The sequence below is a fragment of the Mercenaria mercenaria genome, chromosome 2, assembly GCF_021730395.1.
Source record: "Mercenaria mercenaria strain notata chromosome 2, MADL_Memer_1, whole genome shotgun sequence".
Taxonomy (NCBI): Eukaryota; Metazoa; Mollusca; class Bivalvia; order Venerida; family Veneridae; genus Mercenaria; species Mercenaria mercenaria.
In genome coordinates this window covers 22,646,317-22,665,170 of record NC_069362.1, presented here as the reverse complement: position 1 = coordinate 22,665,170, position 18,854 = coordinate 22,646,317, and the positions used below count along the sequence as shown (strand labels likewise).

Genomic DNA, 18,854 nt, shown 5'->3' with positions numbered 1-18,854 from the left:
AAACAAGAGCTGTCACTATTAGTGAGAAATACTCCCGAAGTGAAAATCAAAAAAAAAAACACACATCATTTTGTGACCTTGACCTCAGAGACCTAGGTCATAAATGCGACACACCTTCTCAATATGGTTAACCGGACAGACAGTGCAATTTTAATATGCCCACCTTCGGGGGCAAAATAAATACCAACAAGAGCTGTCGGAGGACAGCAACACTCGATGTCAATTGAATGAAAGTTGAAAAAGGGGAATAATTGTGTAAAATTGCAAAACAGGGTTATGAAACCTGTACACTGAATATCAGTTCATGACAATGAACAGTTGTGTGAATTGTCAATCCATTCCCATTAGTGGGTACTGAGATACCAGCTTACATACAAAAACTGCTAAGTCAAAAAAAGGGGCATAATTTTGTAAAATGCAAAGTAGAGTTATGGAGCCTGTACATTGCATGTCAGATCATCACAGTTAACAAGAGTGTGAAGTTCAATCCATTCCCATTAGTGGGTACTGAGATACCAGCTTACATATAAAACCTTAACCAAAAATTTCTAAGTCGAAAAAGGGGCATAATTTTGTAAAAAGGCAAAATAGAGTTATGAAACCTGTGCAGTGTAAGCCAGTTTATCACAGTGAGTAAGTGTGTAATGTTTCAATCCATTCCCATAATTGGTTACTGGGATACCAGCTTACATACAAAAACTTAACCAAATCGGGACACCGACACGGACACAGGCGCATGAGTGAGTCCAATAGCTCTACCTATTCTTTGAATAGTCGAGCTAAAAATGTCAAAAGGTGACCTTGATCTTGAAGCTAGGGGTCTAAAATCCCTTGATAAATGGCAGAGTTATGAACCAGACAAGAAACAGACCATGTTAACCTTTGACTTCTAAGTGTGACCTTGATCTTGGAGCTAGGGGTCTTGATCTTGCGTATGACATGTCATCACATTATGAGGAACATTTATGCCAAGTAATTTCTAAATCCCTCAAAGAGTTAATGTCCGGACACAAAACAGACCCTGTTAACCTTTGACTTTCAAGAGTGACCTTGGAGCTAGGGGACTGGGTCTTGTGCATGACACTTCATCTCATTTTAGGGAACATTTGTGCCAAGTAATTTTAAAATCCCTTCAGGGATGGCAGAGTTATGGACCAGACAAGAAACAAACCATGTTATCCTTTGACTTCTAAGTGTGACCTTGACCTTGGTGTAAGGGGTCTAGGTCTTGCACATGACACATCGTCTCATTATGGTTAACATTTATGCCAAGTTATTTCAAAATCCTTTCATGGATGACAGTGTTGTGGACCAGACAGAAAACAGATCCTGTTAACCTTTGACCTTCTGAGTGTGAACTTAATATTGAAACGTCGTCTCATTTTGGTGAACATTTATGCCAAATTATTTTCAAATCCCCCTATAAATGTTGAAGTTACAGCCCGGACAAGAATTTACACGGACAGACAGTGCCATTTTAATATGCCCACCTTCAGGGACATAGAAAGATAAACATTTAAATTAGACAGAGGTGGTGAAAAGAAAAACTCAGCTGGCAGCGATTGATTCTGCCTTTGCAACCACTGTAGATCATGAACAGCCTGCACATCTATGCAGTCTGATCAAGATCTGCACTGTTTGTCATTCAGTCAGTATCTTTTTGGTAAGCACCCCTATTAGCAGTTAATGGTACTGTCCAAATTGAATGATGGACAAGTTCATTATGAAAAATTTAGCAGGGTAAGGGTTAAGAAATGGTTAGTCTGCTGATGATTTCACTGAATAGCCTCTATCCTAAACCTAGTGACATAACACAAGTTATAGGGATGCCTGTATATGTCATTGTCCATTAGAGGTTACAGCTTTGGCCTACTCATAATGAAACTTGACATCTCAATTTTGTTTTGTATGCAAGCTGGTATCTCGCTGACCACTAGTGGGGGTGGATTGATACAACTCTTCAGTGATTAAACTGACATGCAGTGCACTAGTTCCATAACTCTTATTTTGCCTCTTTACAAATAATACCCTATTTCTATGCCCATTTTGAAAAAAAAACAAACATATCATTTAATGGCATGTGTGTCTGTCTGTCTGTCTGTCGTAATTCATGTCCGGATCGTAACTATCACCACAAGGCAGACTGAAAGACAGCTATATCCCTCGCCACTGTTATGGATAGTGAAGGGTTGATGGCATTGGGTGGAAGCATTGATGTTAAGTATATTTCATAGTCCAGGTATGACAACATCAATACCTTAAGTTGCAACCTTGACCTTGAGCCTGCATGGCTGACTCGTGGGTTTTGCAAAACATCTCAATAAGGTGAACACTTGACCAAAGTTTCAAGAAAATCCTTCAAGTGGTTTAGCAGAGGAGGCGATAGGAAATTAAATGCTCAAATTTGAGTTGTGACCTTGAGCTGGCATGTGTGAATTTTGAGTTCTGCACATTTTCTTGATAAGAGGAATATTACAGCCAAGTCATATTAAAATCCTTAAAGGGGTTTAGGAGATACTGAGTGAACACAAAATGGAAGGCTCAAACCTTTGACCTCGAGTTGTATTCTTGAGCCAACATGGCTGACTCATGTGTTCTGCATATCGTCTTGATGAGGTGATCATTTGGTCCAAGTTCCATGAAAATCCTTCAAGGGGTTTGGACACAAAATGGAAGGCTCAAACCTTCGACCTAGAGTTGTGGCCTTGATCTTGAGTCAACAATGCTGACTCATGAGTTGTGCACATTGTCTTGATGAGGTGATCATTTGACCAAAGTTTCATGAAAATCCTTCAAGGGGTTAAAGTTATATCGAGAGGACAAAATTGTGACGGAAGAACGGACGAAGACCATTCCTATAACCCCCACCCCATAGATTATTAAAGGTATCGACTTTAAACTTGGCATATAGGTAGATGTTGATGAAACGATGTGCAGAGCACTTGAACTGATTATGTAGGTCAAAGGTCTGGGTCAGAAATGAGCTAAAAGGTAAAAACTCCATACTTTGTGTCCGGAGCAAACTAGATAACAATGACTGCACATGAATTGGGTCTGTAAGTCAAAGGTTGAGGTCACAAATTGAGCTCAAAGGTCAAATTTGTCCGTCATATTTCGTGTCGGTGAGCATAACTTTACCATTCATGGTATTGACTTCACACTTGGCATGTAGTGGTGAGACGATGTGCAGAGAACGAACCTGGTCTGTAGGTTTAAGGTCAAATTTGTCCATTATAATTAGTGTCCAGAGCATAACTTATTAACCATTCAAGGTACTGACTTCAAAAATAGGATGTAGGCAGGTTGTGATGAGATGATGTGCAGAGTGTAAGAACCAGGGTGGTAGGTCACAGGTCGAGGTAATATCTGCCCATCATATTTTGTGTCCAGAGTATAACTTAAACAAGAGCCGTCACTATTGGTGACAAATGCCCCCGAAGTAGGCCCAAGAATGCCATAGTTGTATTTGCAAAAATCACATTTCATTTTGTGACCTTGACCTAAGAGGCCTCAGTCATAAGTGTGACACATCTTCTCAATGTGGTTAACATTTGTGTAAAATTATTTTCAAACCCCTTGATAAATGGCAGAGTTATGGACCAGACAAGAAACATCTTTGACTTCTAAGTGTGACCGTGACCTTGGAGCTAGGGGTCTGGGTCTTGCACATGACACCTCATCTCATTATAAGGAACATGTATGCCAAGTAATTTCAAAATCCCTTCATCAATGGCAGAGTTATGGCCTGGACAAGAAACAGACCATGTTAACCTTTGACCTCTAAGTGTGACCTTGACCTTGACCTTGGAGCTAGGGGTCTGGCTCTTGCTCATGACACGTCGTCTCATTATGGTGAACATTTATGCCAAGTAATTTCAAAATCCCTTAATGAATGGCAGAATTATGGACCGGACACGAAAAATACCCTGTTCACCTTTGACTTGAAAGTGTGACTTGGAGCTAGGGGTCTGGGTTTTGCGCATGACACGTCGTCTCATTATGGTAAAAATCTATGCCAAGTTCTTTCAAAATCCCTGTAGTATCCTCCACCCCACACACTTCCCATCAAAAAAATCTAAGCTTTTGCTTTTTTTCTTTAAATATTGCTTCTGTCCTCCTCTGATATAACCTTTCGGGTGTATATTGCCCCACTTGGCTATTCATTCATTGACCTAGCAGTATAACCATGTCAGAAAGGATATCTGAATAAAATGTAGGTCAAAGTGGAAACTGGGTCATCAGAATAAAAACTAGGTCAGGAGAACGATACATGTTAATTTGCATCAAACAAGTTCTTCATTTATATCATTTGGGAAAGAAACCACAAGAGAGATTAAGTTGCAAATATATCTATTTTAAGTGTGTCTATATCCATCATGCACTTTTACTATTGCACTAACAAAAAAGTATGAAAAAATACATAAATATGAAACATGAATACAACTTAAACTAAACCACACAAAACTACCGGATTATTCCAGTAAACATATTCTAAAATCAAGTCTGCACTTTGTACATGCATAATGTACATTTTGACACTCCAGGCATTTTATTATGCATATAATGCAGCTATTAGGATTTCCATTACAAAAACACAGTAACATAGGAATGTAACTCTTATCGATATATACAAAATAAGGTGGGATTAGATTTTAAAAAATCACAGTTTTCTCTGAGTTCATAAACTTGTCCATTTTCTTGAATGGTTTTTCATTTAATTTTCAAAAATATCTTTTCTTCTAAGAAAATACTGAGAACTTGTCTCCTTTTTTGACTGGTTTTCCACTCTGCAGTTTCACCTGGAATGTTCGTATCTCCATTGGATTCAGTGTAATGTCAAGCGGACCTGTCAAAGACTCTCTGTTCTTCACTATGTACATATTTTCTGAAAAAGTAACGGCATTAACTTGTTTCATCCAATTTTCAAATTCAATGGAAAAAAAAGTCAAAACATTCTACACAAATTCAAATCACATTTTAGATAATTTTATGTTAAATATCAAATCATGATTATACGTATTAGCAGAAACATCAAATCACAGGAGCCTGAAATTCTGTCTGTAATGCTCCAAAATGGCTAAATATAAAAATGACCCCTCCTATATATATTTTATATATATAGGAGGGGTCATTTTTATATTTAGCCATTTTGGAACATTACAGATAGAATTTCAGTCTCCTGTGATCAAATTAAGTGGACCAAGGAATAAGTATTTTCTGCATATCAAAACCTGAAGCAAGTCAAGACCTGCAGAATATTGTAGAGAGTACACATTACATTAAAATATTTGGGGCAATTTTGGCATAAATAGAATTTGCAGAAAATTATTGTTTATATAAAAAGTAATAATATACCTTTATCAGTGAGAATATTTTCCTTTGTTTTCCATTTGAGTCTGTCCAGCTTGGACATTGGCAGGTTAGCACCCAGTGTTAGTTCCTCAACACTGTCTATGTTGAATGGTATAAACAGATTCTACAAAATAATTTTTACCACATACAGTAATGTATATACGAAAGTGCATTCCTGTTTTATATGTGAGGAAAGATATATCCAGCATGTTACATCTACAGTGAGATATTGCTCGCTCGAGTAACACGGCTGACTAGAGCTATTCATGATGTTCATATCCTTCTTATATTTTCTTTATTTGGATCCCTTGAAACCCTGTCCACTGCATAACATTGTGACACTAACTGCTTTGCATATTATAATATATGTATTACTTTATTCTTCATTTCAGTGAAACTTGCATCGATTTTAAATTTATTCATTTTGATAAATTAATTCAATGGTGCAAAATGAAATTAATGGAATATTATCACGTTGGTAATGTTCTAATACAACTTCTTGCTGCTTATGTAAATTTTAATTAATCTAAATCTTCAATCTTGCAAGATATTAACTTTACTCAAACAACTGTAACTGAAGTGAAATCAAAACCTCCCTCAATGGATTTTGTTTGCTATATGTTCTAACAGCTCACACTTGCCAAAATAAATACCAGCACACTTGATTTAAATATCCATGTATGTTTTAGAAAATATCGGTATAATCTCATTATCTCATGAACCTAATTAACTACAGCAAACTTTTAGCTTTGTAGAAATATCTGTTTTTACAGAAAGTAACATAGTGTACCCTGCATATACCTGTAATGAGACTGTGACAGGTTTAGACAGCTCCGCGTCCTCTCCGTTCTCATAGAAATGTTCCAGACGTATCAGGTACGGCTGCGAGGCTGATGGTTCTATGCTTGGTCCGCCCCACTGTTCCAGAGTCAACATGTGAACATTTGGTGGTAGTGGTGACTTTATACCAGACCACTGAAATAAATTTACTTCCTTGTTTGTTGGCTGAACACTATTTTTCAACAGTAAATAAGTTAAATACACAATGGCCAGTTATCTTAAGACTGTTTTGGCAAGCTATTCCTTAAGTGCCTGCTTCAAGTGTGTGAAGTCCTAGGTTCACTCCTTGACTGCATCATACCAAAGACTTGAAGCATCTCCTTGCTTTGTGATCAGCATTAAAAGGGTAACTGGCTTTTATTTTCTTATACCCTCATGGTGGTAAATACCACCAGAAATAAGGTACCGAGAGAGATTAATACAAGTTGTAGAACTTGTTTAATAACTGGCGTAACATATGTAAGTATAAAACTATCCCAACTAGTGATTACTGGTAAACAATGAGCTGAATTATTCTGTCTAAATCAGAATTACTAAAACATGGCAATCTTTTTTTCAAAATCTTTTAAAACTGGCAAATGTTAAAGTTGTTTATTACTTAAAGCTATTTCTTATTCCAAAAGCAAGCGCATTTACTAACTGATCAAATGATCTACTGACTAGAAATAAATGTGAGGGAAGTGTGTGTGTTTGAATGTAAGTTATGAAGAAAAGTTCAAGGATTTTAGACTGTGCTGTTATAACTTGCTGGTAATGGTAGAAAAGCTTTTTTATAGATAAATAACAAGAGCTGTCACTAATGGTGACAAATGCCCCTGCAGTGCCTTGACCTTTGACCTGGTGACCTAGACCTTTGACATGGTGACCCCAAAGTCAATTGGGGTTGTGTACTCAATAAGTACTATTAGCATGTGAAGTTTTAAGGTCCTGTGTGCAGTGGTTCGCGAGTAAAGTGCCTTCATGCAAAAAGTTAGCATTGGCCCCTGTGACCTTGACCTTTGACCTGGTGACCCCAAAATCAGTAGGGGTTGTGTACTCAGTAAGTACTATCAGCATTTGAAGGTCCTTGGTGCAGTGATTCGCGAGTAAAGTGCCTTCATGCAAAAAGTTAACGTTGGCCCCTGTGACCTTGACCTTTGACCTGGTGACCCCAAAGTCAGTAGGGGTCGTGTACTCAATAAGTACTATCAGCATGTGAAGTTTGAAGGTCCTGGGTGCAGTGGTTCGTGAGTAATGTGCCTTCATGCAAAAAGTTAACGTTGGCCCCTGTGACCTTGACCTTTGACCTGGTGACCCCAAAGTCAGTAGGGGTCGTGTACTCAATGAGTACTATCAGCAAGTGAAGTTTGAAGGTCCTGGGTCAGCAGTTCGCGAGTAAAGTGCCTTCATGCCAAAAGTTAACGTTGTGACTAACTAATGGACGGACAGTTGAAAACTAATATGCCACCCTTCGGGGGCAGAAAAATATTGACACTTGCTATCACAGCTACTGGTTGTTACTGGTTTTGCAGTTCAATGTATAGTTGCACTCTTCCAACCAAATACTGGTTGATAGCTGCATTAAAGTGACTTTGTGACCAAACATAAGTTATTCAAAGTCGACACAATAATGCAAACATACACTAACATGGTGGCAGGGCCTGGTTGAATACACTTCAATTCTTAACTGTTACTAACAGAACATATTTCAATTATGCACTACCATATTTTCCTCCTGATTTTGCCTTTGCAACCAGTGCAGACTATGATCAGCCTGCACATCCGGTAAATTTTCAGTGAACACCCCTTTAAATAATAAGTGGTACTGCCCAAATTGAATGATGGACCAGTCCATTTTAGAAATTTAGCAGGGTAATGGTTAATACAGTGTGTAATGAAATGGAACATACAGTTGTATGGAAGTACTGTGAGTATTCTGTGTATTTCATGTCAGTCTCTGCGAAGGCTGGAATTGGAGCCATGTATGTCCTCAGTCCCAGATCTCTGTGCCTTCGGGCAGAGCTAGCTATTGTGTCCACAAAAATATACATCTTTCCTGATAAAAGAGAAGATATATATGCTTTTTATCATCTACCCTTCCCTTTCATTTTAAAGATGATCATGCAGATCTGCTTCTTTCTTACATTAAACTTGAAATTTACTAATCTACATGCAAATTATACATGGTCATTTTCAAAGTTAACAGCTAAATTGATCACTAAATATGCAGACCCCTTCTGGGTATCAAACTCTTAGCTGCACTGGAAGTCAACAGCGTGACTAAAGTCAGTAATTGTCAAACATCAAAGGTAAAGGCTTCTTGTTAGAGTGGGCAGTTGAGACAAGGCCCCAACTGGAACGGATGGAACAACTTAGGTATTTGAAGTTGAGCCCACAGCAAGTGATATATTTACCTGCCCAGCATACAGTCTAGGCAGATACTGCTGCAAACAGTACCAATAAATATATCACCCAGCACTGAACACTAGTCGGAATATCAGCCGCGACTGGGAATCTAACCCAAGTGGCTGGCATTGTAGTCCAACCTGCTAACCACTGTGCCACTGACTCCCTAATTGTAAACTTCCCACCATATGTGACAGTGCAGAAATGATGAATGTTTAACATGAACTTAGTCCAATCAACTAAATACAGGTGACCTACATCAAGATATTTTAAATGACCATTCAAATCAACTTTGTCAAAGTTAATATAACTGTCACTTCTATGAAGTGGTATTACATAAAAAAGATAACTGGGAATGTCAGTATATGTACCTCTTACAATAAGGCCTTTGTGATCTGCTCCAGTTTCATTGAGAGGTTCTCCAACACCAAGGCAGTCATCATGCAGCAGACGGCGATGTAACTGAAACAGACGCACTTCAATGTCACACATTTTTTCTGAATTTACTGTCGGCAACAAGAACTGTAAAAATTCATCACTATAAACAGTCCAGTTGTGTTAAAGAGAATATGTATAGAATAAGGTTATAAAACATTACCATGATTTCTATTTGTCCATCATGTATACTGCCTCCACCTTGTGACCTGTCTGTCATCACTGTAAATTGCATATCCTTAGCCTCATCCTGTAAAAGATATTCTCTCATTCACTACAAGTTTTCCTTTCAAGGTGTGTTAAAATGTTGTGACATAATGAAAATTATTTTCAACTAAAAATAATTTATTTTATTTTCGAGAAACAACGGCGTTGTTTTCGTTACTAGGCAGTTTTACTTGTTCAACTTTTCGACTGGTTTGGTTGTATTATTGATCCGTTAATTAGGGTACCAGCTATGCGACATGTACATCGTATAGCCGTATAAAAGCGATAATCTCGTGCTATCTGCTCAGTTAACTCGTTTAAACTTGACAGCCAACACAAACTTTCCCGCCCGCCACACCCCGTACAGTTGTTTACTAGGTCATACGGGTTTACAATTTTTCAAACTAAACTTTCTCTACTTACAAAATGATTTTTCTACTTTCTGATTATGTTTAGTTTTAGCTTGAGATCACGTTTTTCTTTACTAGAAGCTTTAAATTATGGAAGCCGGAGTTAAGGTTACGAAACGTTGTATTTAATGTTGTCAAACACAATGTTTAAAAAAAACGAACTATAGTTATTATTGCGTTTCTGGTACTTTGGATCATAAATTGTTTAAAAGCAGTCTTTAGTCATACAACAGTATCATGTAGTGTCTTTGATATGAACATTTTTACTGTTTTTCTGTAGTTTTTATTGTTGTAGGACCGATTATAAACGTGGTTATGGAAAGGGTCCTGTATCAACAGAAAATACCTGAAGTACGAATCTGTTAACGACATGAACATTGTAAGTCGTTAATAAATCAAGGAACATCCTCTAGTGAACATCAGCTAGCCGTGTATGGAGAACATTTTCAACATAGTTTATTCCACCGTGGGTGCAGTAATGCAGGTATTCGATAAGTATGTGATCAATAAGACGGACATTTCCTACATACTCATCTGATAAACTGTTTTGTGATACGGGCCTTTTTATTCCAAGAACTGATATAGAGCTGATTAATTAATACGAAGTTTAACTATGGATTATAAACAGATGGACAGTTTTGTATTTATTGTACGAATTTGCGTTATGTGCTTTTGTGATTTAAAGTTCGAAGATATGTGTCTTTAATCATTTCAAGGATGATGTTTCTATCAGAATCTAAAACAATTTATTCAATCACGTTTATTTCTTTTATTTATTTATTTTCCTTTCTTTATAATGTCGCTCTTGTCACGGAAAAATTCTAATTGTGCATACCGAGGGGCGATCAGGCGCGTCAGGTTATTGCTGTAAAGCTAGGCTAAATGCCATATCCCGTCCTAAGCACCGTACTTTGGCGTATTGCTTTCAAATCAAGTTCGTGGCTAGGTGGCTCGGGTTGAATAGGTTTTGCCCTAGTGTTAGGCGAAATCTAGTTGGTATTGCTGGTATTGCTTTATGTATTGCGTTCTCAACCCTTTGCATGCAACTATGTGCTTACCTTCATGCAGTGGTCCGCATGATAGTTGCCGCCCGTTTGCAGTAACCTGCGGGCGGTCGGTCCCTGTCGTGTGACACCACTGGCTCCGTCGTTGCAATGCACAGCCATCCTCTTTTGGTGTACTTGTGTACATCTGCCACGTTACTCGGTGCTTCACTGTCAAACAGTAACCCTTTGCATGCAACTGTGCTTACCTTCATGCAGTGGTCCGCACGATAGTTGTCGGCCGTTTGCAGCCACCTGTGGGCGGTCGGTCCCTGTCGTGTGACACCACTGGCTCCGTCGTTGCAAGGCACATCCATCCTCTTTTGGTGTACTACCCTTTGCATGCAACTATGTGCTTACCTTCACGCAGGGGTCCGCATGTTAGTTGCCGACCGTTTACAGCTACCTGCGGGCGGTCGGTCCCTGACATGTGGCACCACTGGCTCCGTCGTTGCAATGCACAGCCATCGGTTCTGGCGTATTTTAGTTCTACCGTATCGTTCAGTGGTGTTAGTGTCAGTTCGAAGTTGTTTGGTATCACTGTTAATTATAGCCCTATAGTTGTGTTGTATTGCTTTGACGCGCCTGGTCTCCTTTCGGTTGAACAATTCTACTTTCTTTTTTCGAGCGGCCAACAAAACCCAATCTTAGATACTGCTGTATTCATATTATGTTTAAAAATACATCTCAATGAGTCATTTGTTCTATATTGTTACATATATATATTATTTATTGTGTTGAATAAAATTCAATGTAGAGCATATGGCTCGGTGTTTCCTTTGTTGTTTCGAGTATTAAAAATAATTCACCATTTCAGAGCCTCCTACAATTAAAGTTTCTCAAGTTTTTTTTTTTTTTTTCAGCAGTAACACTTCATTCTAGTCAATTGTGTATAACTGTTTCGAAAGTCTTTGCCAGCTTTTATACAAGTCTCATTTTGGTCAGGATGGCTTAACACTGCCTTTTTATGTTAACTGTACGCTAGTCTAAATACATTCGTGAAAAAATTCTTAACTTGATTGGCAAGCATAAACTTGCTCAGTTTTCTTAATATTTTCTTAATATTTTCATGAGACCTGTTCTTACCTAAAACTTTTAACACAAATATCTATGGTAAACCTAGCATTATATGAATGACAAGGAATTTGAAAGTTTACTCAATCTAAATTTACACCATTGAGTGAACAATCCTTTTGCTAACATGATATGTATTACAATTTATTAAAAATAAATCTAACAATAAGCTCAAGTGAATAAATACCTGTAAGAAAATTCTGCTGTTAATTGGATAATAGTTCCCAGCAACTGGCTCTGTCTGGTTCAACTTCCATGTTGGCCTATAATCCCTCCTGTAATATATCACAATACATGAATTTCCATGTTTATATCACTATACCGGCAACTTCCCCATGTATACAATGTACAAGCAAACATGTAGCTTTCCTCGTTTATACTACTATATGTGTAACTTTCCCCAAATATTCAGATGTATGTGTAACTTTGCCCATGTATAGTTCTATATGTATAACTTTCCCTCATATATGATCATATGAGTAACTTTCTACATATATACTTCTATATGTATTATTTCCCATAATTATATACTATTGTATGTGTAACTTTCCCCATATATACATCTATATGTATGATTTCCCATATATACTACTACATGTGTTACTAGTACATTCCCTAGGGCTTATGTATACTGCTATATGTGTAACTTTCTCCATACGCACTGTCATATATGTAACTTTCCTCTTACTTACCCCTGTTAATTTCCCGATATATAACATATAGGCATGAAACTTATATATAACACTATATGTGTAACTTTCCCTATATATACATGTGTTCTTCCCCCATAAAAAAACACCACATGGTTCTCCCCATATATGCCACTATAGATGTAACTTTCTGCATATACCCTACTGTATGAGTTACTTTCCCCATATATACCACTATGCATTTATCTTTCCCAATATATACAACTAAGCATTTAACTTTTCCAATATATACCACTATGCATTTATCTTTCCCAATATATACAACTAAGTATTTAACTTTTCCAATATATACCACTATGCATTTATCTTTCCCAATATATACAACTAAGTATTTAACTTTCCCAGTATATACCACTATGCATTTATCTTTCCCAATATATACAACTAAGTATTTAACTTTTCCAATATATACCACTATGCATTTATCTTTCCCAATATATACAAGTAAGCATTTAACTTTCCCAATATATACAACTATGCATTTATCTTTCCCAATATATACAACTAAGCATTTAACTTTCCCAATATATACAACTAAGCATTTAACTTTCCCAATATATACAACTAAGCATTTAACTTTCCCAATATATATAACTAAGCATTTAACTTTCCCAATATCTACAACTAAGCATTTAACTTTCCCAATATATACAACTAAGCATTTAACTTTCCCAATATATACAACTAAGCATTTAACTTTCCCAATATATATAACTAAGCATTTAACTTTCCCAATATCTACAACTAAGCATTTATCTTTCCCAATATATACAACTAAGCATTTAACTTTCCCAATATATACAACTAAGCATTTAACTTTTCCAATGTATACCACTATGCATTTATCTTTCCCAATATATACAACTAAGCATTTAACTTTTCCAATATATACCACTATGCATTTATCTTTCCCAATATATACAACTAAGCATTTAACGTTTCCAATATATACCACTATGCATTTATCTTTCCCAATATATACAACTAAGTATTTAACTTTCCCAGTATATACAACTATGCATTTATCTTTCCCAATATATACAACTAAGTATTTAACTTTCCCAGTATATACCACTATGCATTTATCTTTCCCAATATATACAACTAAGTATTTAACTTTCCCAGTATATACCACTATGCATTTATCTTTCCCAATATATACAACTAAGTATTTAACTTTTCCAATATATACCACTATGCATTTATCTTTCCCAATATATACAAGTAAGCATTTAACTTTCCCAATATATACAACTATGCATTTATCTTTCCCAATATATACAACTAAGCATTTAACTTTCCCAATATATACAACTAAGCATTTAACTTTCCCAATATATACAACTAAGCATTTAACTTTCCCAATATATATAACTAAGCATTTAACTTTCCCAATATCTACAACTAAGCATTTATCTTTCCCAATATATACAACTAAGCATTTAACTTTCCCAATATATATAACTAAGCATTTAACTTTCCCAATATCTACAACTAAGCATTTATCTTTCCCAATATATACAACTAAGCATTTAACTTTCCCAATATATATAACTAAGCATTTAACTTTCCCAATATCTACAACTAAGCATTTATCTTTCCCAATATATACAACTAAGCATTTAACTTTCCCAATATATACAACTAAGCATTTAACTTTCCCAATATATACAACTAAGCATTTAACTTTCCCCAGATATATCACATCACATGTAACTTCTCCAATATATATATAACACATGTATTTTTCTTCAAGGAAAGCTCTCTGTTACAGATGTATTAGTACACGGAATCAACCAATAACTCGAATCAAATATGACCATCTGGATGAACATTCGTACTGAAAGATTACACACTTATGACTATTAAGATTAAGATACAAAATAAAAATGACAAAAAAAGATAACTGCATCTTACTTTCTTGTCTGAATTTCTCTTCCATTAGCATCTGTATAGAACATCTTGTTTGTGTTTAATGATGTGTTGAATCTTGCTATCACCTCTTTACCACGATTGTCACTAGAAATACACAGATTAAATTAGCTATGACCTATGGACCTGTTTTGCACATATTTCCTCTTATTGAATCAAACATTTCATAGGCGTAACAGTAGGAAGTACCTCCTAACTTCTGGCAAAAAAAAATTGGTTTTTGCTCAGAAATAACAGCAAACAAAGGGAAGAGGGCATTTTGATGTATTGGTGAAGACTTTATACAATGTCTAAGGATAAGTTTGTCTGGTTGGGCCCTTAACCCTCCAAACTTTAAAACTGCTGTTTCAGCAGTTCATTTTCAATTTCCATCAAATAAAAAAAGAAGCACATCTCTGTAAAGGTAATGGCCTGAACAAGATATGACATGACTTTTATTGACCCCAAAGTATGACCTTGACCTCTGAGAAAGGGAAATAACTTGAACATAAAATCATAATTGCACGACCTTGTTTACTGAGCCAAAAATCACATTTCATTACAAATATTTAAGGTAGTATTGTTATTTAAAATCTAGGTTTTGGTAAGTTTTATGAAATATTTATTGAAGAAAAAGGTCTTATCTGCCACTTACAACCTTTTAAGATTGCATATTACATAATTTATGATACAACAATTATATGGTAGATTATATGGTAGATATGGTATAATGGTTTCCTTACTGACAGCTGTAAAAAACATATAAATAATTTCTTAAATTTTATCATCTTGGTAAGTATATAACAGCAGGTACTGTCAGTATCTAAAAACTTTTGCTATGAAGTTACAATATGGACACAAACAGTTTCAGTGAGAAATTTGTAAAATAAAATATAAAGTTTTTTGTTGGTTTTTTCAAAAGTATAGCTTTCCTAAATTCACTACCAATCTTTTATTTCTGGGATGTTGATCTGTTAAGGCACATTTTAATGAAATATTCTAGGAAAAACCTACTCTATAGGTATGGGTCCAACAGTCCATTCAATTTCAATATACTGCTCTCCCTCATACATCCTGGTCACCTGCGTTACCCAGGGGCTGAACTTGGTATAGACCTCTTGTACGAGAGGACCCTGTGGTGAGATTTACATATATTACCAATATACATAAATTATTATTATCTGCAACAGAAGTATCTTTACAATTAAAGTGATTCAAAAATGAAAATTGTGTACTAAATCAAATCTACTTACAGATAGACATCCAAGTTTCATATTTTGAAAATATATATCATATAAACTGAAAATAAAAGATTATCATTCCACTTTGAAAAAAAACAACTAGGTTTCATATTCCTTTTTGATGATGCTTAGGTACTTCAGTATTTCCATTTTGTGATGGCCATATTTGTTAATTTCAATCTCCAACATTTATCTAATTTTCAGGGTAGAAGAGATCTGGGTTCAAATCCATTTTTTACTTTGCAAAAAGACTTTTCAAGACAACAACCTTATTTTAGTTTGAAATGATTCAAAATTACATGATACAGATAAATAAGGACGATTACATAGTTTATACTTATTGGCTTGCCAGTCAATAGTCAAAACTACTGCCAAAGTCTGATGGACTGAGAGCAAAATAATTATGACTACTGACAAACAAGACACTCAAAAACTGTTTTAAAACATAGTATCAGAAATATTTTTTTTAAATTTTGACTTTTGCCCAACCAAATTTAGTGTTGAACTGTAGACGGGTCAATAGCACAACGTATGGACCAGCGATTTATAAAAGGAGTCATTATTAATGATGAATATAAATAAGCAACATAACTGATAATTTCTTTTACACAAGTACCTGTTCAGCAGAACCTGGGTATGACATTTTCCAGCTTTCTGGTACTGTAGTATTAGGTCGGAAAATATATGCACCGGAAGGCTCAAACTCAGGTTTACTGCAGTTGCCGTTATGACCAAAGTAGTACACAATATCCTGCTGTACATCAAGTTCAAGGCCAGTCGCAAGGTTAGTCATTGACTTCAACATCCCTGTCTTACCATCAAACTTCGCAGATATGTGCTGTAAAAAGTTAATATTTGTTATTCATTTGAAGGACAGCATGTCAAACATTTATTAAAGCTTTTTGTACCACACACTGGTGAAGGAAATTGTGTGGTCTAAAATGTATGTGAATTTATGTAACTTAATTTAAGATGCAGAATGAAGAGCTTTGGTGTTTTGTCTACATTTCTCCCAAAATCACTTCATATATTTTTATCACTTCCAATTAAAAGCAGCTTCTTTAGCCAGAAATCATGAAATACATACTTACTGTATTCAAGATTAACAATATTATTCAAAGAAGAAAATATCATAGATGCATAACATCTTCTTATTCTTGGCTGACAAAGCAATATCATGTTTACATTTCTCTATTCAAAGTAACAATGCACTCACTGCAAAGTGTGAAAACTGACCTCATTCTTCATGACAAAATCCTCATTTTCTTTCATAGGCTTTTTCACTGCCCTTTGATACTTCCTCTTCACCAAACCTACAAAACAATTTCTCTGTTTGTCACATGGGTATCCCTAAATTCAGTCTTAAAAAGATTAAAACCACATTTGAACCACTTCTTCATTATCCTTTATCCTGCTAAGTTTTTAAAATGGACTGGTCTTTCATTAAATTTCGGCAGTACAATTTATTATTCGAAGGGGTGTTCAATTATATAGTGAAAATATAAAGATGCAGAAAAATAAAGACATTTGTGAGTGGTGTGAGTCAAGTGGTGCGAGATATATGTATATCTCACACTGGTTTTTCATTTGGAAGACTCAGTTGCTCAGAGGTGGGATCTCAGTAGTCATGCCCATGACTGGAAACAAAGGTCTCCTTATATAACTTTTCGAGACTTCTAACAATTCCCATTTCTACAGAACTTTAAAATGATAAAATTCAGTTTTCAAGACTTACTGTTTGACATCCTGATGAAGTATGTGCTGAAGCCAAGGGGAGGTAATGTCACCTTGAATATTAAATCATTGTGAGCCAATGAGCCATTCCTTTCAGGAATACCCTTTGTACGTTCTGTAACACCTGATATCTGAATAATAAGAAACATGGTGTATTAAAAAAAATCTTTTACTGACAAGTAACACCGCTATTAAAAGTGGGATGGGGGCATTTACTGTAGACTAAAATTGTATCCTACTGATGTGGGTCATTACAGATGCCAGCTGTCTGTCTGGAAATTTAAAGTTTGCTGATGTAAGAACTTTTTCATACATAATTTTGTGTCCTTACTTCAATTATATGTAGGAATAAATCTAAAATGCAAACTATTGTTTGTAGAAAACCTGTAATCAGCAGGCTACTGTAAACTGTAAAGGCATGTTAGTATGAAAAGTTACATTGGCTTACCTGAGTTTCTATGACTTCATTGTTTGGACCGATCACTGCGTATGCTTGGCCAGCAACTGGTAGCCTGATCCAGCGGGATACAGTATGGCCAACTGGGTTGTATACTACCATCACAAACTGAAACAAGAATGTTGTAATCAATTATCCTTACACTGTCATTTTTTCACAGTATTTATTTCTCTGCCTGTTTAATTAATGATTCCACATCAATAAAGTTCCGTAAATACAAACTTTGAATAATACAATAGGATATTATATGAGTTATCTGGCTTAAATATTTTTTATTTTGGCAAACCTGGCTGTAACAAACACAAGACTGAATATTTTGACTAGATACAAACAACAACATATTTCAAAGTGTGTACACTTTAAAATGAAGTTAAACCAAGCCTGGTGTAGAAAGTGAGCTAGTATCTCCTTTCTTGAGAACACTGAGGCCTGATATTATACCCTAACACCCAAAATAACGAAAGGATTTTTAATGTAATTGACTCAAATTACAATTATATTTATACTGAAAAGACAAAATGATGTAACAAAAAGAACCACGTGGCTTTAACATTTACCTGTTTGTTTGTTTCTGTGAAGCTACAAGAACTGATATTGTACAGGTCACACCATACCAGCCCAGGAAAACCCTCAGAACCTTTTGGTATCAATCTACCAAATGCATCATTCATCACTTTCTGAAATCAAAAGGTCAGTGGAATGACACTATTTACTGAAAAAATAGATAGAACTACAAGGTGCTTTCTCAATGTTTGTCTAAATAGTGAATGGATTTTTAAGAGCCTGGCAATCTTATAGCTGAGTTGTTAATGCAAGATGCCAACCATGAATGTTTGTAAGCCTATTTATAGTCACCACTGGTTACCCAAATGGGCAACTCCTCCAGAAGACTGTTAGTAATGTTAGTGGGAGGATAGTGCTAGAGACAGAAGACGCTCCAATTCCAGAAGGTTCCCTGGTTCTTTGGTGTGCCAGGTGGAAAGCACTCATACAAGTGACTCTTATCCCAATCAGTTTAGTAGGATGAACTGGACCACTGCGTCCGCTTGGCCGAC

The 18,854-nt window shown here is 35.8% G+C and overlaps 1 protein-coding gene across 2 annotated transcripts in view; it reads right to left on the bottom strand.

Moving 5' to 3' along the window:
* Nucleotides 1-4,333: 4,333 nt before the first annotated feature.
* LOC123562029 (lysosomal alpha-mannosidase-like) overlaps nucleotides 4,334-18,854 on the bottom strand; it is a 36,035-nt gene continuing 21,514 nt past the window's right edge. For both annotated transcript variants that reach the window (XM_053532254.1, XM_053532260.1), the window contains exons 13-26: nucleotides 18,357-18,476; nucleotides 17,791-17,907; nucleotides 17,344-17,473; nucleotides 16,845-16,921; nucleotides 16,225-16,446; nucleotides 15,382-15,500; nucleotides 14,374-14,475; nucleotides 11,934-12,021; nucleotides 9,176-9,262; nucleotides 8,949-9,039; nucleotides 8,082-8,227; nucleotides 6,154-6,327; nucleotides 5,356-5,476; nucleotides 4,334-4,885 (exon numbers count right to left, since the gene is read on the bottom strand). In XM_053532254.1, the coding sequence (XP_053388229.1) occupies nucleotides 4,740-4,885; nucleotides 5,356-5,476; nucleotides 6,154-6,327; nucleotides 8,082-8,227; nucleotides 8,949-9,039; nucleotides 9,176-9,262; nucleotides 11,934-12,021; nucleotides 14,374-14,475; nucleotides 15,382-15,500; nucleotides 16,225-16,446; nucleotides 16,845-16,921; nucleotides 17,344-17,473; nucleotides 17,791-17,907; nucleotides 18,357-18,476 (1,740 nt within the window). In that variant the 3' untranslated portion in view covers nucleotides 4,334-4,739. The remainder of the gene's footprint in view (nucleotides 4,886-5,355; nucleotides 5,477-6,153; nucleotides 6,328-8,081; nucleotides 8,228-8,948; nucleotides 9,040-9,175; nucleotides 9,263-11,933; nucleotides 12,022-14,373; nucleotides 14,476-15,381; nucleotides 15,501-16,224; nucleotides 16,447-16,844; nucleotides 16,922-17,343; nucleotides 17,474-17,790; nucleotides 17,908-18,356; nucleotides 18,477-18,854) is intronic.